An 18,576-nucleotide genomic window follows, 5' to 3' on the forward strand; every position below is an offset into this window, starting at 1 on the left:
CCGCGAGCCTGTTTTTCCCATCTGCAAAGTGAGAGGGTTAGACTAGAATGAACTGTGGCTTTCTTTGGTACTCCGCTGCTGGGTTAATTTTTTACTAAATGATCACTATGATCTTCTACTCTTCTATTCATGGGTCAAACCGGCCACCCACTCACTCTACCAGAGTAAGGCCACACACTCCGGCTTAAAGATCTCACAGTCCATCCCGACGCGGGTTCCGACCTTATTTCCCCTTACTCCCCAGGCACAAATGCTTACCACCTACACACATGCGCTCAGTGATGATGTCTTCCGTGTTTCCTCAGATACCCCACGAATTTTTATGGGGCCTAGAGTCTGGATTATACCCTGTTTACATTCCTGTTTTCTTCAGTAGTGTATAGCGGTCTGCTTAATGAGATCGTCTGTTCCTGGAGAACAACGTATTTGCAATTCTTTTCTCTTTCGTACAGTGAATAGTACAGCGGCGTGGACACAGACCACTGCTCGGACGCCGTGAGCGGGCTGATCTAAGTGGAACTGACAGCTCCTGTCAGGGCGCGTACGCCTACCTGGAAGAAGACATCCACGTGCTGTCTCGGAGTGTCTTCTTTGAGCACGGGATATGTGTATTTCCCCATCATGTCGTAGATGGCTTTGACGATGTCCATCATCTCCTGGAGAGGGCATGGGAGCACAGTGTGGGAACCATTGTGAATGAAATGTCCCCCTTACGAATGAAATCGACTAAAGGGACTATATTCTGGGAGCCTTCTCCTACAGAGAGGGCGGTGGAAAATTCTCGTTGCCTTCAGAAGCTGCTGGGCAGGTTACTTCTCCTTGAGCATTATCCTCAAGGAGGGGATATGTGTGGGATTGGGGTGGACATGTTTGTGTACTGACTGCCCCACACTCCACTTTTGGAAGACCCTCTCCCCACTCCATAATTCCTCTGCATGGTTGGACCCAGGTGGCTGTTTCTATACCAGGTGACTTGACTCTGTGACCACACTTTATTGAAACAATAGTGGACATCTGAATAAAGCTGAGCTACTCAGTAAAATATTGTACAATCTACTATTTTATAAACAGATTTTTTAATGGTTAGGTATCATATGAATTTTTCCATTTTATTACTCTTGCGTGATTTTAAATGGCCACCGGTATTTCCATGGTATGTATTTACCAAAATTCATCGAACACATCTGCTATTAGTGGATATTAGGGTTTGCGCATTTTGGGGATTGTTTACCATTTTATCTTCGGCACCTGGAACACCTAATAAGCCCTCAACTATATATCGAGCAAATACATTATGGAATGATTGAGAAATAAAAGTGAGGAAGAACCTAGCAGAGTCGAGGTGAGCTCGGAGCTCAGGAAGGGGGCTACCACAGGATGCTATCGACAGGGTACAGGTAGGTACCAGAGCGAGTCTTCAGATAGACCTGTGAGTATTTCACGGGAGAGACACCACGTGTCCTTTGAGTCTCCACAAGTATCGAGCTGTGAGGACTCAGAAATTACTCATGAGAGGTTCTTCAGGGAGGGCTGCGCCTGCCATCGCCGCCCTCTGTGGTTTTATTAGCAGGCGAGACAGGTTGCGGCCAACGCGATCCAATTGTATACTCTCTTCTTCATCAAAAAAATCTCCCGTTTCTCTCCCAGGTGATACCTGAGATTCGACTACCCCAACTTTTAGCTTTCGCCTGTGGCCGTTAACCTGTTAAAATGCAAGTTTCGCCGGGAAGAGTAACCCTATGCTGAAATAAATCATTTATACCCTATCTAGAATGTGCACTGAATATGTGTGACCCAGTGGGAATGAACGGATCTGCTTAATCCTTTCTTGGCGCCTGGGCAAAGGGCAGGGCCGGGCAATGGGGGGCGGTCAAAGGTGGCCTCCCTCATTTTTCCAGGAACCAGCTCTGTTGGCCCCAAAGCCGCTCTCTCCTCATTCAGACAAGTTCATCTTTATGACTGGGGCTCTATTTGATTAGATGCCTTCCTCGTAGCTCCCTCGTACCCCTGGCCCCAGCTCACTTACCTCTTTGTTTATGTATCCATCTTTATTGATGTCATACAAATTAAATGTCCACCTTAGCTTCTCATGGACAGTTCCTCTCAGTAAAATCGACAAAGCGGTCACAAAGTCCTGAGAAGTGGAAGACGTATGAGTGACATTAACCACCCAGCCATCGGGTGGGGCAAAGCTCTCTGTCTTTGCGTCCGGTTCTGAGACCGCTTTTACGAAACGGTATCTCCCTTGTCCTCTGTCCCCTGAAGGATGTGGCCAGGTTCAATGAGGGACCTCCCCTCACCTCCACCCCACCATCCATCCTCTACCCGGCCCCACTGTTTGGGAAGGAGCTGCTTGGGGAAGAATGGAGCGCTGTGCATGCTAACACCTCCAGACACAGGGCGACACAGCCTTCTCCGGAGCCGCCTCATGCCAGGGCCATGATTATCACATGACTGGCGGTGCAGTCTAGCGGCTACGGCCGTGGACTCTAGACACGTCCAACCCGAGTGCAGATCCCTCCTTTACCACTTCGTAGCCGTCTGACCTTGGGAGAGCCTCTCAGTCTCCCTTTGATTACTCTCCCTCCTCTTCTGGGACTGGTAATAAACATCAGTGTCCTACCTCGTGGGGTTGCTGTGAGGACTCCATGAACTAGTGAGTGCAAAGTGCGGGCGCAGGGCCTGCCACACGGCCAGCTCCGTGTGCGCGTGAGGCGGGAGCCTGCTCCCGTCAGTCCCTCGCGGCCCTGCTTCTCCTCTCTGTCCCTAGGAAACGCTTACTAAATAGATAAAGGTTTCTTCGTCCTGAATGAGGGCATCTGATGGCTCAACCCTTTCCCCAGCACCCCACGGTCTAGAGGGAGACGGAATGCGGAGTTGGGGAGGCCCCGAGACACGCGTACCTCAAACTTCACGGAGCCTGTCTGGGTGGTGTCGAAGGCGTGGAAGAGGTAGTGGGCGTAGGTGCTGGCATCTGCAAGGCAGAGAAGGAGAGGCCGGCGATGGGGGCGGCGGCTCCCCGGGGGGATCGAGATCACTTAGAAACGGTAAGCAGGAGAAGAGGGTGGTGTTGGCGGGAGAGCAAGGAGAGAACCACGGAGTGGGAAGGCCACTGGGAGAGCGGGGGCCCGTTCGGCTCTCCTGGGGTTTAGGTGGGAAGTTCCGGCAGAAGCCAAGGCAAGCCCTTGCCCCTCGCTTAGCCACCCCCAGAGAAAGACGCCCCTCGCCTGCCCGTGTGTGTAACCCTTGGTGGATGAGGGACACGGTGACTGTAGAGACGCCCTTCCGAGGAGTAGCAGTGCAATGCCACGGGATGAGCACTCGCGAGGGGGCTGGCGGGCTGGGCTCGGGGAGCAGCTCTGTCCCCGCGGGGCTGTGTGGCCGCAGGCGCCCAGCCTCTCTGCGCCTCAGTTTCCCACCTCTGTGCCACGGGATGCAGCAAGACCTAGCTCTTACTGTTTTTGTGAAAGTATATTAACCTCGTCACACAGCCGCATCCTCAAAACCACCATGAAGCCCGCCACATAGTCAAAAGTCAGTGAAGAATAGCTCGATAGAGCTAACTCAACGATGGGTGCTTCCAGGGCCTGGATGGGTCGGAACCACACCCCCTTTCCCCCCGCTTGAGTAGAGGCCCCGAGCCGGGTCTCACACCCCGAGAGGCTTCCATCTGCTGCTGCAGAGCCTGTGAGAAGCAGAGCCCAAGAAGCGTTTGGGACTCGCGGGTCTCTGTCCTCAGGACCCAGGGAAGGGTCCCGTAGGAGATAGCTTCTGGGGGCAGGGAGTACGGCGGCATGTGATTCGCGGAAGCCACAGGAAGAGCTGCTGATGTCCCAGGCCCACAGGGTCAGAGTGGGTTCCCATGGGGGCCGGGCGGCCGTGGGCCGGGCACACCCGCTCGCCTAGAGGGATGAGCACTCTGTGCTCCCGCCTCCTTTTGGATTAGTTCACTTTGAGGGCCTCTGGCATCTACTAAGGTTCTTTTTCGAAATTCCAGCTCGCCTCAGCTGTTGCAAGAAAAAGGATGGAGAGCACGTGGCATACTGGAGGTGCCGAGGCGACCACGCTTGGCGTCGGACACCCCTGGGATCTCATCCTCGTCCGCCGCTCACGAGCCACGTGAACCGCTGGCCTCTCTGAGACGGAGTCGCCCCCAGCGGGGATGAAAATACCTGTTTTCTGGAGCCGTTACGAGACTTTACAGTGTTGCCTTGTCAGTCTCTCCTCTCCTGGCGAGAGTCGGATCTGCAGAGCTTTTTTTCTGCTAACGCGTCAGCAAACCCCCCATCTCGTGATCAGGGGGGCCTCTTGCTCTGCCTCCCCAACGCGGAGGAAGAGGAGGCGGATAACAAGGCTCAGGAACGTGACCCACCGTGCAGAGAGGAAGGCTGCCCAAGGCGAGGGCGCGAGGAGGGGTCTTTTTTAAGGTCGGACTCACCTCCGTGAGGGAAGAACTGAGCATAGATCTGCTTGAACGTCTCCTCGTTGACCACGCCGCTGGGGCACTCCTGTGGGAGGGGACAGAGTCAGCGGGGGTGTCTGCGGGGCGGGGAGACTGGGCCCGGCCTTGGGGTCTGGGGTTCCTCCCGACCTCTGGTGGGCAGGGACTTCCTTGTCTCCCAGGTGGGCAGCTGGGAAGCAGCCCCAGGCTTAGGACTGAAGTTGCTTTGCAAAACGATGAGACTGTATCAGAGAATGGGCACTCGGGCGGGGAAAGAGTTTGGACTTCGGCATGAGAAAGACCTGGGTTTGGTTCCTGGTTCAGCCGCTTGGAACCCTTGTGACTCTGGCCGAGTCTGTCTCTGATCCTCCGTGTCCTTATCTATCAAATGGGGCCAACAGGACCTTTTCCCAACAAGGCCAGTATGCGGTTTAATATACGAAATAATGTGGTACATCAGGACGGAGGCTCACGTGTCAGTCTCTGTGAGCGTGGTCAGTGGCAGACCTAAACCCCATTATTTCTGGGGCACCAACAATATCGAGAGTGTGAGTGGGTCACGCCAAGGCCGGAACCCAGGAAGGGTGACTTCTCGGAGACTGCGCCATCCCGCGAAGTTTCTGGGCTGTCAGCCAGTTTCCCACCCACCGAGACCATCTCGTTCTCGCCCGGAATCTTTCTTTCTAGCCTTGTGACTGTGCTCTCATATCCCTTTACAGAATTAACCTTTCTTTACAACCACACACGTGGAAACACGCCCGCACGGGCCCCCTTGGCGTCTGGGACCGCTCGGCCCCATGAGGGACGCCCGCCTGAGCCTTCGGAGGCCTGTGGGTCTTACGTTTTTGAAGCCTCGATAAAGGACCTGAAGCTCGCTCTTGGTGAAGTTGGTCTGGGCCTCGAGCTGCTCCAGTCCCTCGGGCCGATGGCAAACCATGGTCATCTCCAACTCGTCTTCGATCTTATCTGGAACCAGAGGAGGTGACATTGGAGCGGCTGACCTTAGTGGTCACAGTCTGGGCTGTCAGAAGGGTGATCTGGGTCATAGGGTCGTGGGCTGGGGTCACACCGCAGATGACCTTCCTGCCTGGAATCCCCACCCAGTCGCCTTCTTGTCGGTCAGTCCAGCCATTTCTCCGGGAGTGTCAGACACCCCATGGGGAGGGAGCCTCAGAGCTGGAGACAAACCATGTTCCAAACGGAAATGAGGGCAGAAATGCTAAAAACGAGTCCATGCGAAAACATTTCCCTTCCCTTTGAAGTGACTTTTTTTGCACATTCAATTTGCTGCCCACCGATCCATCTGAATATTCTGGAGATGCAGGTTAAGGGAGCGGAGAGAGTAATGCCCCCCAAACAGCAAAAGGAAACAAATCTATGTAAAAAAAAACATAGTGTAAACTCTCACCATTTGGGACAACTACAGGAAGGCTAGGGTGACTTAGCGAAAAGTTCAAATTATGGCATGTTAAATAGTAACTTAAAAATATGTTAAATATTCATTTAAAAATATCATACAATATCATTTTGTAAAATTTACTAGGTATCCTTAAATGGTAGAAAAATGACTTACATGGGAACTTCTTTTTTTTTTTTTTCCCAGAAAGCTTCTGAAGCATTCGAAGGGGTCTAAAAACAGTTGTCTTTAGCAGTAGTTTAACTGTTCCTCCTACGCGCACTACAATGCAGTGTAATTTTGCACTAGTTATTTAGAAAGTTGTCAGTCCATTAAAGCAAGAACTCTGCCCGTCTCCTATTCAAGGACCCCTAAGTGCAAATAACCGGATCTTCCAACATTCTGCCATCACAGAAGGGTAAAGCGAGTGTTTTATTCTGGGTCCTGGCGGAACGCTTGCTATAAAGTTACTCCCGTCAAGAATCGATTGCTGTCTAACCTTTTCTGCCCATTGCTGTCCTGTCATCCATACGCAGAATGACAATGAATCTGGGCTGGCAGGAACAGTGGTGAGATGGGCAGGCTGCTGGGAGCGGACACCCCCCCCCCTCTGTCACACCCCCGGCCATGGGGAGCCAGACGGGCTGAGTATCTGTCAGAGAGAACAGGGCGGGCAGGTGCCTTATACTGTGCACCTCTGAAGTCTGGTGTCAGGCTCTTTGCACCAGATTCTCTAGGCAGTTGTGGCTTTTCCTTTTGGTACCTTGATTTCCCTGGGAAAGGAGTGTTAGGTGAATTCCTTCCAAAGTGAGTCTGTATGTTGCATCTTTCCCTAAGAACATGGACATTAGGGGCAGAAGAATTTGTAAGATTTCTTTGTTGTATTCTTTCTTACATGTTGGGCAATATGTATCACCTTATTCTGTTGGGAGTAAGGCAGATTATTCAACATAAATAAGATACTCTGTTTATACAATACAGCTGCACCTGGCCAATTTTCTCTTAATTCTTATAGAGCCTTTAATTGTCATTATGTTTGTAGCTGACAAATAGCAATTACCTAAACACTGCAGCATTTCTATATAAATCAAATGGCTGATTCTCAAAGAAACAAATGACAACCTCCCTCCCAACATATGTCTAACTCAGAATACACATATATTTTAACTCATTTTAAAATACAAATCAAATTGGTCGTTTAAATCTTCTAGCACTAGGTTTAATAGCAACTTTATATTAAAAATGCTCAGATATTTAACACTGTGAAAAGAGCTAAAAGTTATTTTAAAATGTAAATAAGGAAGACGGAAATGTATTTTTGGAAGAAATGATGTATTTTTGAAGGCGTCTATTATATCTGTCCAAGTTTGTCCTATCTAGAAACTTAAAAGATTTTTTTTTTAATGTTGTCTCGTTTCTATTGAAATATCAATTAGTAAACCCACTTCATTAAGAACTGGACTTTATTAACAAGTGATTTGTTTGCTGAACAGGCAGCAGGATCAATTTCCACACCAGATTCTGTGATATCTGAATATTTGGAAATCGACAAGTGTTTGTTTCATTTTGCTCCTGCGTCACCTTCTCATTGTTGGGCTGCAGTGACTTCGTTAGGAAGGAAATTCAAGGCATTGGGAGGAAGCCAGCATGTGGGCATTACAGGCTCAGACCAGTGCTTTTCCGTTTTTTTTTTTTTTCTTATTGTGTTTCATAGTAAGAACTGCATTTTTTCATCACTATCCAGTCTACATATACATATCAGTGAAATTTTATGAAATATTTGAAGCAAAATTTTTATGAAATACTACTTTCCTTCACTAACGTCAGCTGTACGCCTGTATTTTCAAACTTAATCTATTCGTTTGTAAAAATGTGCTGATGGTGACCCTCGTGGATCACGACGTGTGAACGGAAAACACTAATTTAAGTTGTCTATACCGTGGCGACCTTCTGGGGTGCTCACACGTCAGCTTGCCTTTTCCTTGCACTAGCTCCCCCCTTCCTTTCTGTGGATGCCTCATGGTTCAGGCTACTGTGAAGATTCTGAAGAAACTTCAGAAGGGGCTGCAGAGGTTTTTGTCCCCCACCTGTCACCCCCTGGAGAGTCCCTGGGTGCTAGCAGGTGGTCCCAGTAATGGAAGGAAGGTAGCCCAGCTCCCTGGGTAGAGGAGGAAGAAATGGAATTAACAGGTGGGGAGCCTGCTTGACAGTTGCTTCTGAGGTTTGTTCAGAGTCACCAAGGCCAAATGTCACTTGCTATTATTATTATTGTTATAGAGAATAACGATGAGCCAGTTACTAAGTCGATTGAGTTTGGATGATAGAGATAAAAATTAGCCTGGAGATTTCATACTATGGTGATAACTGCATAGCAAGAATGAATTAGTTCTGTCTGTAAATTACTTTTAATTTGTCAAGTGTGTTCATGCCCGTCATCTCACTAAACCTTGTGTGTGGTGGTGAGTGGGGGACCATGGCCCTCTCCAACTGAATATTAGGAAGATGGGTGTTTTAACAGGTTAAGAGTTCTCTTCCTTAGTAAGTGATGAGCTAGCTCTCTGTCACTGGGGGTAGTTAAAGCGAGATGGACTAGCCAGCTGTAGAGGATGCTGCACAGGAAACTCCCAGGCTGAAGGAGAGACGGGAGAACATGGTCCAGGATAAGTGAGCCTTAGGGCTTTGGGGTCACGGGCTTTTCTGAGCGTGGAATGAAAGCTTTAGACCCCCCAGAAAAGAAAATGCGTGGAATCCTGGCACTTTGTCCGCACCTTCTGTGAGTTCCTGTCTCTTTTAAGCACATGGGACCTATGTTAAGAGCTTCTAGCACAGGTGAGCACTCCCAGAATCTGTCACTAAATGGCTTTGCTTGGATCCTAGGTCACATAGTCAGTTGGTGACAGAACTGGACCTAGAATCCAGCCAGTCCAGGGTCTCTTTTATAGATCTGGCTTCCATGAATCCTGCAGTGACTTCTGCTTTCCTCGAACACAAACTGTGAATTGGTTTGTATCCAGCCTTGCAGTCACTCTGCTCCTAAAACACTCTGGCCTGTGTGCCAGTTAGACCCTTCGACTATGAGTGGTACGAGGGTCCAGGCCTTCGATCTTCTCCCTAGTGAGATGTCTCTTCTGTTAGGTCAACGTCCATGACCATGACCATAGACCATGGCCATGATGATCTTCTCCCTGGCCTAGAAAAAAAAAACTTTCTCCATCATAGGATCTCAGGGTTGGACTTTACACTCATCCATCTAGTTTTGTGGGCCTTGGCATGAATGCAGCCCAAAGACAGGTCTCGTTGGACCTATAAAATGTGCTTTAATTTTTTTGGAATGAATTGCTAATATTTAAAGATGAAAGATTCATGTATAAGTTCGGATTCCCGATTTTTCTTGGAAAATGGGATTATCTGACACCTTTGATCTCGAGTTCTCACCGGACAGTCGTTGCGCAGAGCTGAGCAGTGGCCTTTCCCTTGGAACAGCCAGAACCTCTAGTCCGTGCTCCGTTCCCCTCTGGCCCACTGACTTCGGTTCTGCTACCTTCCTAGCTCCACAGACATTTCAGCTGTCGGTTCCTGACTGAGCCCACTTGCCCTCTCCCCTGCCCTCCCCTTCCACCTCACAGCACTAGGTCTACCACCTTCCCCCCCCCACCACCACCTCCTTATTTGTTTGTTTAAACACGTCCCACTTTATTTCACAAAGGACCGGTTGTATGCAATAAATAAAATGATAAGAGACAAAGTAATAAGAAAAACTGCCTCAGAAAATGTTGATTAGATTAGGAGGTCAAGACCGCAGGGAAAAAGAGAACATAGAAATTTAGGTCATTTGTTCTAAACAGCTACTACACTTGAACCACAAATTGGCTCTGTGTGCTTACATGTATTTTATTGCCCATGAGAGGAAAACATCTAAGTTTCTTAGAAAAGCAAAGCTTTTCCTATAACTTCTCTCTAAAAGAACATTTCCAACTGCTTCTATACAGGCAATGTTTGTTAACCGGGGTACAGGAAGTTGGTGAGTGAGAAGATTAATTACGAAATATATATTTGATGAAAAAGCTCTTCCCTTTAAAAGTAATGTGACCTAAGTAGTCAAGTTAGTTTAAACTTTTTTTTTTACCTCTCTGATACTGGTAATACCACCAGGCGATGTCTAGGAAAAAGTAAGAAAACATTTTACCAAATCCGTTCATCAAAAATGCAAACCGCACTTTTATTTCGCACGGAGATTCTGCTCCGAGGGTGTCCAGGTCACCGGCCAGCTCGACATATGTGACAAGGTCTTGCGGCAGAGCCGGGCTGCCCGGCTCCGCGTCCTCTGCCCACCGTCGGAGCAGGCGAGAGGCGGCCCGCAGTGCCCACCCCTCCCCGCCGGGGCTCGTCCCGCATGCCCGCAGCCATGCAGCCATGCAGCCGGAAGAGAGAGGATGGGGTGGCACAGGGCAGAGGACGCGCGGGTGTCCGTGGGCCTTGCAAATCCCTGCACGTCTGAGCGAAGAGTGGCTCCCGGGACTCCCCACCGGGGAGGCCCCCCTGCCCCCCTCTGCTGCTTTGTGACTCGAAACTGCACAGCTGGCAGGATTCTTGACTCGCTCGCTCAGCAGCTATCGATGGAAGATCCACTACGCATGCACCGACGAAGGAAAACTACTCTGGGCCCCGCGCTCACGGAGCTTACGATCGACAAGTTTACAAGTCCGCTTCTCTCCTCCCCCCTCGGGCTGATAAGTGAGAAAGACGCAGAAAAGGACGAGGGCCGGTGGAAAGCAAATACGCATGTTACCTGTTATGCTGAATATAAGGCGTAAGATAAAACATCGGACCTGGAAAATCTTCCAGCGCGTGGAGGAGTTGGGGCGGGGGCGGGTCCCAGAGAGCCCGACGTAGGGGCGGTGTTTGCTGCCCTCCCGTTGGGGTTCGATTGAGGGATCTGCCTGGTGTTTTCTCTGAAGGCCATTACTTGACCTGTGTAAGGCAGCCCGGCCGCCACCTTGAGCATGTTTTAGTCACCTCCCGCCCACGACCCCCCGGAGAGGATGGGCTTACTGTCCTGCGGACCCTCCACTTGGCAGTATAGGCGAGTGTCCATTGGTGTTTCTGGTCTCGTCTCCTTACCTGAAGTTCACGGGAAAAACTTACTTTGCTGGATTTAGCTGCCCTCTTTTTATCTATCTCTCTGATTATGCAGCATTTGTACCTATTTTGCCTAATAGACTTTATTTCTAGGGCAGTTTTAGGTTTACAGAAAAACAGCAAGGAAAACGCAGAGCTCCCATACAGCCCTCCCCCTCGGTTTCTCCTGTTATTGACATCTTGCTCTGCTGTGGTATATTTGTTACAAGTGAGGGATCGAGATTGACCTCTTTTTAACTGATGTCCATAGTTTACATGAGAGGCCACTCTTTCCGTGGTAGAGTTCTGTGGATTTCGACAAATGTCTCGTATCCCCCATTACAGTATCCTACGGAATAATTTCACTGCCTTAAACATGCTCAGGTAGCATTTCTGGAGAGAAATGTCTACAAATACGGACTGATCTTCTCTGGCATGCCAAGGGTGTGACAGGTATCGGGGGAGAGATGAAGAGATGTCAGGTGCATTCGTGAGGCATTTTCAGACTGGTGGGGAAGCACACGCCTGGACCGGGGGTTACGAACTCAAATGCCAGTGGTAGTCGGTAGGTAGGTAATGTAGGTGAGTCAGGTGACGGGGGTGCCACCACGGAGAGTCGTACTGGACAGCCACTGTCCGGTGAAAGGGGAGGAAGTGGCCGCGACGCGGCCAGTTGTCGTCACGGAGAATTTAGGCCCAGGGAGTCCAGATGTCGAGATTTTTCAAGGGAGACTACGATTAAAAGATTGTTCATGTCCTGATTCTTAGATGTTCGTCAATGAGTTTAACATGTACGACACGGGGCCTGGGTCAAACGTAACATTCCTGTTTGCAGGATGTTGTGAATTGCTGGCCTGGAAGTCTTCATTGACAAGTCAGTCCAAGCGGAGTGGGTATGGCTAAGACACGGGAAACCGAGAGGAACAAGCTCTTAACTCATGCCACCCGGATGGCTGGGGTCTGGGAAGGGGACAGGGAAGGGGACAGGAAAAGCTTCAAGGGGACACGACTATTCATCAGAGTCTTGAAGGAGAAGGGGACGAGGCAACGGCATCTGCAAAGTCACAGATGCCAGACGTCCTGGGAAGGGTGAGCTCTCTTGCAGCAGGGCTGGCCTCTCACCGAGAGCAACCAGAAAAAAGAGGATTTAAAAACACCACATCCGTTTTGGGGTGCTGGTGAGCTCCCCAGGTAGTGTGCACTTTAGAAGCCATGATTCTGGAGGGAGGAAGAACTCATTAAAGTGAGCCTGATGAGAAACACTGCTTTTCAACCCAAAGTGTATGCTGATTTATAAGTGGTGGGCGTGAGGTTGACAAACTGAGCAAAAAGGGTCCGCTAAGAGCAAAGAACATGAGCAGAACCTTCAGAAGTCTGGAAAGACAAAAACTTGATCAGCGTGTCTAAGGCATTCAGGACTTGAGGGGCCATGACTAGGGGGCCACAGAGCCAGGAGCCCGATAGCCCAAGCTGCTTTTTCCCTCAAGGCATTTGCTAATCATTCCTGAGTGACAGAGTAAGAGAAACTCAGCCAAATCCACAGCCAAAAGATAGACCCAAACAGAGCTTTCTGCAGGCTCGCAAAGACACATGGAAACTCTTCAGTACAAGAGAGCACGGTTTGAATAAAAATCAAACCCTAACTAAATGTTACTTGCAAGCATAAACACGCAAGAAAGGTCAAAATGAAAGGGCGGGAAAAGTTACAGGATGCAAACCCAAATCGAGAAAAGCAGCCTGGTAATTTTAACATTAGATAAAGTACGCTTTAAGGCAAGAAACTTTTCTAGAGAGAATGAGGGAGTTTTCATAACGAAAGGGGCCACCTACTAGGGAGACATAACAGTTCCAAATCGGTAGGCACTAATGATATAGTTTCGAAATATGTATAAAGGATAAATAGCAAATTCACTGTCATAACTGGGGGATTTAAAAACGCCTCTCTCAGTAACTGATCAAACAAACAAACAAAAAATCAATAAGGGTGCAGAAGATCCGGGCAACGCAATCAACAAACGTGGCCTCGTTAACAACCATCGTAGAACACCACACGTCCTTTTCAAGCGCACACAGAACACTTACCAACATCGCCTATTTCCTGGGCCATACAGCCAATCTCGACAAAGCCCAAAGAACTGAAATGAATCAGAATGTTTTCTATCCAGAGTGGAATTAAGTAAGAAATCAGGAGCAAAAAGGAAACGCGGAAATCTGCAAATGTTCGGAAATCAAGCGATATGGCCCTTATTCCTAAGTAACTCGTGTAGCCAAGAAGAAATCTCATGGAAGTTAGAAAGCATCTTGAACTAAATGATAATGGAAAGATGCCATATTGCAACTTGCGGGATGCCGTTAAGACTCTACCTCGAGGGAAATTTACAAGAGCATGATGTACGCAAGCTGCGAATAATTTAGGTGGCAGTGTGCTTAAAACCGAATGCCGGGCCTCATCGCGAAATCCCACCTCTAGCGTTTCCGGAGGTCCTTTTTCAACGTTGCCTAAACCATGTCGGTTACGTTACTGGTGATGGCAAGCTGGCATCTGAGACTGCGATCTTTCTCTCCCCTTAAACATGGTCGATTGGTTTATTCTAGGTGAGCATCATCTTTCCAACTGATGACTTATTCCAACATGATCGGAGGTGGTGCCTCACGGAGCGGGAGACAAATTCCGTTTGGTGCTGAAATATTGTCCCGGAGGCTGGGATTCCTACAGCCCAGGCTTGGAGGTGAGTCGTAAACTCACTCAGACGCACAGGGCACACACACAGCTCATCAGCTCTGAATGTTATAAACTTCACGATGAGTCCCGGGAGGGCTGAGCTGAGCCTTGATAAAGATTTTCTGAGTGTTCCAGACATTTTTTTTTTCCAGGCTTCTCGGTTCAATAAAACTCAAATCGTGTTTTGCTCCAAGCGTTTGTTCTCTTAACCCTCCTGCCCGTTTTAAGCAAAATTGAATTTATACATTTCTCATTCATTTACACCTCACTCCCGAAAATGTTCTGAAAAAGAATCTTACCAAAAAAAAAAAAAAAAAAAAATCTTTGAGTACTGCTACTGCCGTTCGATGGGAGATTGTCCAGATCGAATGAGTTGAAAATTCTTCCATATACAGCGTATTTTAATTCTCTTTTTTTTTTTTTTCCTCAAACAAGAGCGTGTTTGAACGTGGCCTTCAGGTCAGCACCCTGGGTGGGTGGAGTGTGAGGGAAGGACAGCGTGTCAGACGCACCTTGCAGACACACAAGGCGGTGGGGGGTAGAAACTGTCCAAAATATAATGCCATTATTAAAAGTCCACAAGAGTCACTACACAGATTGTGGCAAAAGCCACAGTTCTGTTGGTTGTGCGACAATGTAACATTCACACGAAGTTTCATTCCACGAGGTTGCAAACACAGAGAAACTCCTAGAAGAGGAGTGAATCATCTCAAGCCCACCCAGGGCTGGCAGAGAAAAGGAGCCCTGTGCAGTGTTTCAGGACCCAGACCAAGGCCACGTACATTAGGGACTCTTGCGTCCCTCATCCCCAAAGCCGAGGCCCTGGCCATGGCTGCAAAGTAGGAACGTGGAGACCACTGCCTTGTCATTGCCACTGGCGGAAATCTCTAGGTGATGTTTTAAGCAGACCTCTCTGTCGGGAACCTGTGCCCCAGGATGAAACTTCAGTGATTTTCTGAGGCAGCTCCAGAGTTCTCCACAGCTCCAGGGGGCGATTAGTGAAATGAGGCCTAGATCCTGCTGCCGGCTAGCATTCCCGGGGCACTGGGGAAACCACCCACCGTTCCTCGTTTGGTCTCAGCGGGACACTGCTCTGAAGTTCCAGAACAAGGAGGTAGCTGGTTAATGAAGGGGGGGGGGGGCTGCCCTGTGCTGGGGACAGAGGGCTTATCGCCCAGGATGAATGGGTCTAGCTGATTTCCACAAGAAATAAGAGGATTACGTGGGCGGGATCTGGCTGATCTTCTGGACTGAGGAGCAAAAAAATGGCAATTCACTGCAAATGAGGAGGAAGAGGGAAAACTAGCGTCCAGGGAGAAAGGGTGCATGTAGTTTTAAGATGGAAAAACGAAGGTGTAGAGAGAGGTTGAAGGAACACTCAAAGGAAAAGTAAAATCGCCACGTGACTAGGACTTACCTTAGGTTGGCAGAGAGTTTTCTCTTCCACGGACCAAGGTCAGGCTAAGCCGTGAACGCCTGCTTTGAAGGGTAATTCACGGCTTTTCGGATAACTTCACAACCTGCTAGGTGATGGTTTTCAAGCAGAGGGCTTACTTCCCTGGGCCAGTAAAAGTTTACACACTGGCTCTTGGGAGGGAGGAAAAGCCCAATGGATACCATTTTCCATTTCCCCTGATGTGAACAGTCTCCCCGTGGCCTCGTTCAGGCTCCCAGCGTGAAGTCACAGAGTCTGGACTTCGGGACGGACGTGCACAGTCGCCGGCCTGACCCGGCTCCATCCCGTGACTCCCGCGACACCGGCTTGTGTTCAGCTCTCCCAAATCAGTGTGCGAAAGGCCCGGGAATCGATCTCACAAAGCAGGCTCAGCCCCCCCCCATCCCACCGTTCCTTCTTGTTAATGCGAAAATAAACTTCCGTACATCACACAGAGCAACCACAGGCAGGGAAATGATGCAGATGAGCCAAGGTGCTTCTGCTGGAATTCGGTAGGTCTGTATCCTCGGATTAAGGGCCCGTCTTGTAAGGTCGGAGCGTATGGTAATCGTTTTACGATTGATCTTATCATCTCACTGTCCCTCGGAGGTATATGGTTATTAATCTACCCACCCTGTAGTTGTGAATTTAGATGACATAAGATATGTAAAGAGCTCTATGCACATAGTAGGTGCTCAAAAAATGTTACACCCATCTGATAGTGTATTGCGACTGTGAGTTTAAAGGTCGTGATCAAGAGTAGCATCCCATAACCACCCCCGTTAGGCACTTGCTAGGCCGTGGTTCTGCCCTTTCTGACGGATCTCGTTCATTCAATGTGCTTCTCTTCAACGTGGGGGGAGGATTCTGTCGTTCTGTGATTTGCTCTCAGAGGCGCCCGGCTGCCAGTTCAGGCTGGATGGACGTTAAGCGGCGTAAGTGAATATTATCCGCCTGTGTTAACTGCTATGGACATAAGCAAACGGCGCACTCTGGATGAAAGAGCACCCAGCGCCGGGGTCCCAGGGCCCCCAGAACAAGGCGCAGGGCTGCGAGCGTGGATGCGAGACGCTGGCCCCACGGGCGAGTCCGTGGACGTAATAACCGACCGCCACCGCGACTTCGCCTTCCCGCCCCAGCGCTATTCCGAGGCCCCACGTCCTCCGCTGTAATCATCTGGATAGTCCAAGTGTGTATCGTTTTGGTCCATTTCGTGGCTGAGGCGGGGAACCGGATTTTACCCCCGACTAAAACACGAAGCGCCAAATACAAGGGCTGCGGCCAGCTGGTCGGCGAGTGCCCGCCCGCCTGCCCAGAAGCAGGGAGTAGATGGCAAGGTGTGTCTCCCAGACTCAGCTCGGGCTTTTAACTGTGCACTTAATAAATGAAGCCTTGGCAGACACGCCTTGAATTATTAATGACGTTATTCAGCCTTGATTGTTTCCTTCTTTTGGAGAAAGGTTATCCACTCAAATGCCTTTGATTAGACTGTGCAATACATCACAATTGGGTCTATTTTATGTGTAGCTTTGTGGTGATAATAGTTCTGTCTCATTTAGAAGCAAATCAGACATTATGAACTTCGTGATTTATTAATGTATTGATTTCTATAAATGTCAGCACATGTCACAGCCAGTCCAAGAGCCCAGGAGCAAATCAGTGAAGGGCCAATAAAAATGGAAAATGAAATCATCATTAAAAAAAAAAAGAAAAGGAAATATTGCCTGTTTCAAAGCCCTGCTGCCTCTCTGAATTGTTTCAGGATTCAGATAATTACCATGAAGACATTGCCTGTGCCCCAGGAAACACTGCCTGTGTGTGAGGCTGTTTGGGCAGCTCTGTCTGTCTATTCTGTTTGGTCTGAAATAAATGACAGGTGAAATGTTGGACCTGGGGCCCGTGCCCAGATCCCTCGTCCTGGAGAAAGCAAGAGGATAAGGGGGTGTCCCTCCTTCATCAGAGTCCCCCCACCATAACCCACCAGTTCCCCACTGAGGAGTCTTCAGGATAAAGCCCAGATTCCCCAGCGGGCATCGAAGAGCCCGCCCTGGGGCCTGCTTTACCTTTCCAGCACGATTCCCCATGATTCCCCGGGACGGTCTTCTGCAACAGCCACAGTGTCCTGGTGTGCGGACCCCTGTGTCTGCCAGAGCACGTGATCAGCTGACCCCAGTCCCCAGCCCCTCTCCACACCTGGCTTCAGAGCTGCGTCCTCTGGGCAGTGCTCACAGATGACCCGTGCTAAGCTCTCTCTCTCTGTCCAAACTCCTGAAGCACTTGTCGTCTCTAAGAATCACCCAGCAGATATCAAAATCTACCTTTGGGAGCTGCAGTTTTCATTTACCAGAGTGGGCTGGGAAGGGTGGGGCTGGGGAGCTTGTGCCTTGTCCCTGTTTTCATTTGTTTTTTTAGTTTTGGTTTCCTGCCCCCTCCGTGATGTCCAGTATCCGCTTTGCACATAGTGCTTATTATCTGCTAAGAGTGCATAGAGCTACAAGGAGCTAAACAGGAACAAGTGAATTGTCCAAGAGAGTATCTGGAAAGCATTTGGCTAATCTAGTGGCTGGTCTCATCATTTGATGGTTTAGTTTAGAAATCATCATCTGGCAGCCCACAGGGGGAAGTTGCTGTCTCATCTCTTTTAACTGCGCATCTTGCCAACATTTATTAGACATAAAAGATAGATTTTTGGCTTCTCTTTCAATCTGAAGCTATGGCTTTCAGGCCGCCATTGTCACATGGCAGTAACCGGCTGGATCTGAGGAGCAGTAAACCGCAGTCCCCACTGCTCCCTATTGCCTCTCCACACTAAGACCAAGGGATGGTTGTTATTTATCATCATTTATCTATATTACCGGCCTAGTCTGTGACTTCTGTTTAACAGCCCCCCTCCATACCATGTTTTTTCCAAGTGACTTTTGTGGTAATCTAGAAATATGACAGAATTTCGTTTTGGGGGGTCCCAAGCAACATGGAGAAGAAAGGACGCCCCGCGGTTAGAGAGGACCTCTGTAGAGATTCAGGCCACGTCCTCGGATGTCTGCTTCTGTGCTGCTAACCTCACGTATCAAGAACGGAGCAGACTTACAGGCTGTGATTCTGCATAATTTCACCCTATATTTTACGAAGCACTTTTTGCACTGCTTAGCTCCTGTGGGGGATGTGTTGTATCACTCCCATTTTGCAGAGGATAAAACTGAGCTTCAGAGAGGAAAGAAAAAAAATTATTATTGTCGTTTCATGAGGAGAAATGGAATCAGAGATCTTGTGAGACGTCCCCGAGGTCATGAAGATGGAGACTAGACGAGCAAAGACTAATCTCATCATCTGATGGACAGTCAGATGCTTTCTGGTATACGGGACCGTCGGTCCTATGGGTCTCCACGGGCCCACTCCTGTGTCCCGGGGCTGTTTCTCCGTCTCAGCAAGTCAGGGACCAAGTTCCTCTATCCAAGCTTCTCGCA

At 49.2% G+C, this 18,576-nt stretch overlaps 1 protein-coding gene across 3 annotated transcripts in view; it reads right to left on the reverse strand.

Annotated features, from left to right (window-relative positions):
- The window catches only part of KCNIP1 (potassium voltage-gated channel interacting protein 1), a 247,124-nt gene that overhangs the window by 4,320 nt on the left and 224,228 nt on the right, over positions 1-18,576 (reverse strand). For all 3 annotated transcript variants that reach the window (XM_016160169.2, XM_016160170.2, XM_016160168.2), the window contains exons 2-6: positions 5,283-5,407; positions 4,439-4,508; positions 2,904-2,974; positions 2,027-2,134; positions 552-656 (exon numbers count right to left, since the gene is read on the reverse strand). In XM_016160169.2, coding sequence (XP_016015655.1) covers positions 552-656; positions 2,027-2,134; positions 2,904-2,974; positions 4,439-4,508; positions 5,283-5,407 — 479 coding nt within the window. The remainder of the gene's footprint in view (positions 1-551; positions 657-2,026; positions 2,135-2,903; positions 2,975-4,438; positions 4,509-5,282; positions 5,408-18,576) is intronic.

The sequence above is a fragment of the Rousettus aegyptiacus genome, unplaced genomic scaffold (assembly GCF_014176215.1).
Source record: "Rousettus aegyptiacus isolate mRouAeg1 unplaced genomic scaffold, mRouAeg1.p scaffold_m13_p_7, whole genome shotgun sequence".
NCBI lineage: Eukaryota > Metazoa > Chordata > Mammalia > Chiroptera > Pteropodidae > Rousettus > Rousettus aegyptiacus.